The sequence below is a fragment of the Tauraco erythrolophus genome, chromosome 24 (assembly GCF_009769465.1).
Source record: "Tauraco erythrolophus isolate bTauEry1 chromosome 24, bTauEry1.pri, whole genome shotgun sequence".
In the NCBI taxonomy this organism is placed as follows: Eukaryota; Metazoa; Chordata; class Aves; order Musophagiformes; family Musophagidae; genus Tauraco; species Tauraco erythrolophus.
Genome location: NC_141488.1, coordinates 7,397,357 through 7,404,332, shown reverse-complemented (window position 1 = coordinate 7,404,332; position 6,976 = coordinate 7,397,357). Strand labels below are relative to the sequence as shown.

The window sequence follows — 6,976 nt, the reverse complement described above, 5'->3', positions numbered from 1 at the left end:
GGAAATCTCCCAAAAAACATTTCATTTCCTTCTAGTGCTGCAGCCTCCAGCCCACATATCTCCCCCCGCACGCAGCCTCCCTGTGCACCAGCGCTCGCTTGGGGTGCACACAGTGGGCGCGCAGCAGGTGTGCAGTGCACGTGCGTGGGCATGCACCGCACGTGCACACTGGGCAGAGGGGCTGCAGGCAGAACCTGGGGAGCAGTGATGCTGGCACTCGCCTGCTCCTGCACCCCGCAGCCCCCAGCAAGGCTGCGGGGTCCCTGTCCCTGGGGCAGGGGGAGGCAGCCCCTGCCTGATGCCGTGCCCCCACAGGCGCTGTAGCCCTCAACCCATCCCGCACTGGGTGACTTTCAACTCCCCGGAGCATCCATCCTGGCAGAGAGGTCGAGCACTCGCCACCGCGTCCGCGCCATGGGGCTGACGTCACGCGGGCACGGGGCCGAGCACGAGGGCTTCTTCTGGGACCAATTTTGTTCAAAGCCCGTGGCACGTTGCATCGGTTAGTGGGACGCACGGCAGATGAGAAGCAGACGCAGCGTCCCTGCGCGCGGGGCGAGAGTGGGAGCGGGGAGTCGGGCACTGGGTTTGGAGGATGACTTCCACCATGGGCAGTGCCGGGCTCCTGTCTCCGGTGTTCCCTGTGGCAGTGCCAGGTCTCTGCTGGTGAGAGGTCATGGAAATCCTCCAGGTGCAAGAGGGGTCCTGCAGCCAGGACAGATGCTGAGCCCAGGAGAAATGTGCTGCAGCCAGGGTCACCAGGGACCCGCTTTGGTGGAGAAATCTGGTGCCAGTGCCTTCTGGAGCAGCTCCGGGGGGGAGTTCACCCCAGCACCCTTTTTCCTCTGACCCCCAAGGTGCACTGCGCTTATCTCACCCAGGACACCCAGCTCTGAAATCCCAGCACATCAGGTCCTGCACTCGGTCTTCTTAAATGATTTTTCATTTCCTGGAAGGAGAGCTTTTAATTTATTTCTGGAACAAAGTCGGGGAAGGGGAGGGGAAGACAACTCTGAAATCCATCACCAAGCCCCCTCCACCTCCAAACCTTCCCTTTCCTCCCACCCCCGCAGGGATCAGCCCAGCCCTGCCCGGGTCCCCACGTCCCCTCTCTCCTGCATCCCGAGTTGGGGTTCCCTGGAGCCAACTGGCAGTGTCCCCGCTGGCAGTGTCCTTGCAGCAAGGGGCAGCTGGGGCCGAGGGGACGGCTGGTTCGCAGAGAACCGGAGCTGTTTTCATTGGAAGCAGCAAATCCCTCTGGTCTCCATCAGATACAGATAATCCCGGAGCTGGGGGTGCTGGACTGAACCTGGGCTGCACCAGTGCGAAACCAGCCCCAGCGAGACAGACCCCTGTGACCACTCGTCCCAGCACCGACCCGGCTCCCAGTCGATATTTGGGGGAGGAACCCCCCAAACACAGGAGAGGTTCCTGCCAGCACCAGTGGAGCCAGAACCAACACAGCAGGTTTGCAGCAGGCTCTGGCACGTCCACACCCACCGGCCCCGCGGCAATTCCTGGGGTGGGGACGGGTAAAGGCGAGAGAGGAGCAAACGCCGCTCCTTCCCTGCCAGCCAAACTTCAGCTGAACTTGTCATTTCCTTCTGCTTGTGGCAATCTCAACTGGTGATGGCAAAGGCCTGTTTCAGCTGTGCCTCTTCCCAGTAAACTGGAGGAGAAGGTCCCCGAACGGGTGAAACTCTCCTCGTCCCTCTCCCAGTGCTGACTATTTTGCTTTGCTGTGAGTTCAGGCCCCTAATGGGACCAAACACAAACCAGTGCTCAGAAGCAAACGCCAAGCTCCAAGGCAGAACCAAGCGGAGCAGGGCTGAGCCCACGCTTGGCCCAAACTCTTTTTTTCTTTCCTGCCCATTCGCAGACGCGTCTGAGTCGGTTTCTGCCTTTCCTGTGCAACGGGAAGGTTTTGTTTCTTTCATCTTGGCTTTCCTAGGCAGGGTGCTGCAGCCCAAGTGCCCCAGTTACAGCTCTCGGTCCCACCCCACCGATTCTCCTCGACGGAGGTGCCGAAGCCTTTGGGGCTGGAGCGACGTGGCGCAGGCGAGGCTGCCCGGGGGCTGTCGGGCAGGTGGGAAGTTAAAAGAACTTATTTATCACTAATTAGTGTTATTTCACTGCTCCGGACCCTTCCAATGTCATGGGCAAACATCTGCTCTTGGTGTTTCTCTCCCATGTCCCACCTCCAACAGTCTAGAGCTTTGGAGAGGATCTTTGTCCACCCTGAAAGCACCTTCATCCCCTCCTCCTCCTCTGGGGCAGGTGGGAGACGTGGAGCCCTCAGTGAGACTCACTTTGGTCAGGGTGGGCTTGGGCTGCAGAGCCCTGGGGGCGACAGCGCTGTGCTCGTGCCACGTCTATCCCAGAGCTGCCACGGGACGCTGGTGAAGGGCACATCAGGTGGACCCAGCAGGAGATGAGACCGTCCCCGCTCGGGGCAGCTCTGTGGGTACCAGGGAGTCTGTGGCACCCCGGCTCCCAGGCCACTGGCCTTACTGCCACGCGGTGCATCTCCCCACCTGCGCCCCGACACGCACCCCGGCCCCACAAAGCCTCTTTATCTCCCAAAACGCTCGTGGCGCTTCATGTGACCCCCCCCCCGTGCCGGCCCGGCGCTCGTGGGGGCCCTTTGATGCTGCTGAGCCTTTTCCTTTCCCAGCGCGCGGCCACCCCGGCTCCGGGCGAGCGGCATAAAGGCCCCATTGAGAACGGGGCTCCCGCCGAGCCCCCCCCGGCCCCGCGGGGACCTGCTGAGGCTCACGGGACCGACGGGGCAGCGGCTGGGAAGGAGCCGGCGTGCCCCAACCCGGGCACCCCACCCGCGGCGGGATGCACCCGCGCGCAGCCGGTGCGGGGTCGTGTACCGGGGATGCGGGTGGCGGGGGGGGGGCGGGGGGGGGGGGGTCCAGCTCCCGGCCTCAGCCCCCCTCGGAGCCTCTCCCGCCTTCCTCCCCGGCCGCGCTGACACGGGTGGGAGATCTCCCCTTCCCCCCCCGCGGCCAGCGCAGACACGGGAGGAATTTCTCGGGGTTGCCCCGGACGCGGCCCCCCCGGAGCAGCCCCGCGGCGCGGGCGGGGGCCGCGGGCGCCCTCGGAAGTGCGGCCGTGACACCTCCCCACGCGGGGCCGCTTCCGCTCCCACCCGCGGATGCGGCGGCGGCGGCACCGAGCGCGGGGCGGCGGTGAGTGCTCGGGGCCGGGGCAGGTGGGCGCGGGGCGCGGCGGGAGCCGGGGCGGGCTCGGGGGTCGCAGCTCCCCCCCCCCCGGCGCCGCCTCCTCTCCCCCCCCCCCCCAGCCGCGGTTTCCCGGCGCAGTGCGGCTGCGGCTGGGCCGGGCGCGGTGCGGGGCGGTGCGGGCCCCGCCGCCGCTTCTCCCCGCCGGGATGCGGGGGGGCTCCGCAGGTGCGGGGGTGCTGCTGGGCTCGCAGCCCCGCGGCTGTGGGCAAAACGCGTCCTCCCGCGGTGCATCCATCCATCCATCCATCCATCCATCCATCCATCCATCCATCCATCCATCCCCCCCCTGCCCCGCCGCGCTTCACGGGGCGGAGCGGTTCTGCCCGGTGGAGGGCAGCGCGGATGGCTCCGTGCCCGTGTCGGGGGGCCCATGGCCGTCGGGGGGTCCATGGCCATCGGGGGCGGCCATGCGCACGCTCCCGCCCTCCCCGCTCCGGGGCCGTCCTTGTCCGTGCAAACGGCACGTTGAGCTCCGAGCTCTCCTGCCCCCGGCCCGGGCACGGCACAACCGGCCGCGGGGCTCGGCGGTGGGACCGGGCTTGTCCCGCGCCGCGGTGGCCGCACGGCTCTTCCCTGGCCCCGTTACTGCTGCAGCCCGAGCCCCGCACCGGGCCTGCTGCACCCCAGCTCCGTCCTGCCTCCGTGCTGCTTCCCGGGGGTGAAACTGGGACACGCGATGGTTTTTTCCTTCATGTGATTCTTGTGAGCGTGTCCGTGCTGGGAGAGAGCTCAGAGAGCCGCTCTGGCTGCCAATGACCCGGCAAGAAATGCTGCGTTAACCTTTTCTGCTCCCAGTCCTGCAGGGAGGGAAGCAGCCCAGTGGGGTTACTGGTTTGGGCGCTGGCGGAGACCAGACCCGACCCACAACCCGACCCAGGTGAGACAGCAGAGTTTGTGCAGAGTCTCACCTGCTTAAATAAATTTTATTGCTGTTAGAAAAGCAGCTCCTTCCAAGCAAACCTCTACCAGTACTGAATTAATTGCATCTACCACGAGCACAAACGCTGCTGGAGCGGAGCGTGCCGGCTGCATGCCTGCGCCCTGCGATGCCCTCCGACAGGCACCGAAGGGGAGCCACGAAAGCATGGGTTTGGGCTGGAGCTGCCAGGGAGGAGAAATGGGTGAGGGGTGCCTGCCCAGAGCTTCTGCATCAGGTGAGAGATTGCCCCTGGGACACGCTGGGAGCAGTGGCCAAACATTGGGAAAGGATGAGCCCGTCTGCCTTGAGCAGTTGGGTTTTGGCCCAGCTGGCCCAGGACTGGGGTTGGGCAGCTTTAAGGAGAGACAAATAAAGTAAGAGAATATTTTATCTCACTGTAACCGATCAGAGTTGTGGTTGTGGCAGCCCACGTACCCCGCAGACGCGGTTACGGCTCTGCGTCTCTCTTGCAGGAAGGAGACCGGCGAGATGTTTGCCATCTGCCCGTCCGGTGCTCCGGCCAACGGCCCGTTCCGGCAGGGCCAGGGGGACCCGGCACTGGGCACGGCTGTCCCGGGGGCCGGGTGTGGGCAGGACTCCAACTCCAACTTCGTGGGAGAAGTGTGTGACAGCAACGAGAACTGGAGCCGGCCAGCTCCGGGGTCCCTGCCGGAGGAGGGCTCCAGCCGGAGCGAAAACACAACAAATCCATCCGATAATCTGCTGTTATTAATGCAGAGACAGATGGTCCAGGGCCAGCTTAGGGACACCACCCCAAGCCTGGGCGCCGTGTGGCCGTGTCTCCCCGAGCAGGGGGTGCGCAGCCCCCCTGAGGGAGCCGAGGTCGGCGGGGCGGGGGGCCAAAACGCCAGCGAGGAGCCGGCCAGGGGATACGACAAGCCCCTGAGCTCCCCCGCGGAGGACAACGGCTACGCCAGCAGCTCGCTCAGCATCGACAGCCCCGACAGCGCCTGCGGGAGCACCTGGGACCCTCCTGCTGCTGCCCCCCTCCCCGGGAGCCCACCGCAGCCGGGGGCGGCCGAGCCTGAGCCGGAGACCCTCTTCCCGGCGCTGGCGGAGGCCGTGCAGCACCTGCAGGACAAGGAGCGCTTCAAGGAGCAGGAGAAGGAGAAGCACCACATCCAGCTGGTGATGTACCGGCGCCTGGCCCTGCTGCGCTGGATCCACGGCCTCCAGCAGAAAGTCGTGGACCAGCAGAACCGGCTGCAGGAGAGTTTCGACACCATCCTGGACAACCGCAAGGAGCTCATCCGCCGCATGCAGCAGGGCCCGGCGTGCGCCGCCGGCGCGGCCGCTCCCAGCCCCTGAGCTGCCGCCATCCCAGCCCCATCCCAGCCCTCACCCTCCCGGCTGGCGCGGGGCTGGCTGGCGGCGTCTCCGTGCCACACATCGGTGCAGGGTGCTCGCCGGGTGCCTGCCCTCTCCTTCCCATCGCTCTCAGACGTAGCTGAGAGTCCCCAAAGCATTCAGCTCAGTTTCCCCTCGGCATGGGAATTAATTTTCTTCTGCACTGTGTCCCGCCAGTCTGGGGACTGCGCGGCGTTGGGCTGGGTAGACCTCAGGACCTTGGGGTTTGCTGAGCCCGGGGTGACGGGGCTCATCTTTTAAATCTAATTTATGGTCCTCGTATGAGCCCGGCTGAGCCGCGCGTGTGCCGGACGGGCCCTGCGGTGAGCACCCTGCGCGGGAGCTGCCCGGCAGCGAGGGTCTCGGGTCAGCGAAGCTTTGTGATGTGCCTGGGCAAAGCATTTCAGCACGTGCTCGGGGACAAGCACAAGCCCACCTCATCCCTCGCATCGCCCGTACGGAACCCCCCAGCCGCCGTTAAACATTGCCGGTGCGTTCGGTGCGAGCAGGGTGTCCTGAGCGGCTCCTCCGGGCTCGCCCCGCTGCACCGCCTGATGAAGCACGTGTGAAAGCTTTGCAGATAACATCTAAACTCCTGGGGAGAGAGAGAAAAAAAAAAATCATTCTGAGAAGTGACCTCAGAATGCTTAAAGTGTCAACTGATTCAAATCCAGTATTTCTTTTTAGATTCAGTGTTAGAGAAGAGATAATTCAGATTTTTCCGTACAGCCAGTGTGTGTGTGTGCACATCTGTCTGTCGCAGGAGATGCTTCAACATGGTGCATGATCAGGAAGCTGCTTGCAAACCTGTGCTGTTGGTGTTTATATTAATTTATCATTCGAAAGCAAAGAGAATACTTTTTTCTAATCCACGTTTTATCCAGTGAGGACTGCACACGGAATACAAAGAGCAGTCGTCTTAAGTAGGGATTAAAAAGGTGCTGTGTGTGTTTGCTGTATTTCACTGTGTTCCTAGGATGTTTCTGTGTCAGGATGTGGAAGGAGCAGCAGCCGGGACGGGACCGCGCTCCTCATCCTGCCCGGAGTCGCTGCGCAAAGCCGGGCACTAGTTTCATTTCTCATCTGCAAAAGGAGGGAGATGGGAGATTTCGGAGCTGCTGTGTCCCCCCAGCCAAACTTCTTCCTGCTGTTGGAGCCCTGCAAATAAATAACGATGGCCAAGCCCGCCAGCGACCCGTGGGGCCAGTGACCCACTGAGCCTCCTCTGGCCCCGCATCAGGGCACAGCCGGGCTCTGCTCCCACCCGGGGCTGCAGCCACTGGTAGGAAAAGTGAGGAGATCCACGAAACTTGGCTTCTGAAAAGGGTGTTTTGGTGGCAATGGGTGCGCCGGGCTCAAGGCGACCTGTGCCGGCATCCGCACCCGGCGCTGGGAGCCGGAGACCGGCCACGTCCCTGCGAGGCTCGTGCTGCCTCGC

At 64.0% G+C, this 6,976-nt stretch overlaps 1 protein-coding gene across 1 annotated transcript; it reads left to right on the top strand.

The window, feature by feature from the left end:
• Window positions 1-4,659: 4,659 nt before the first annotated feature.
• C24H1orf216 (chromosome 24 C1orf216 homolog) lies at window positions 4,660-5,499 on the top strand. The gene has a single exon (XM_086626272.1). It carries the CDS (start codon window positions 4,660-4,662, stop codon window positions 5,497-5,499), a length of 840 nt encoding a protein of 279 aa, XP_086482398.1.
• Window positions 5,500-6,976: the final 1,477 nt, after the last annotated feature.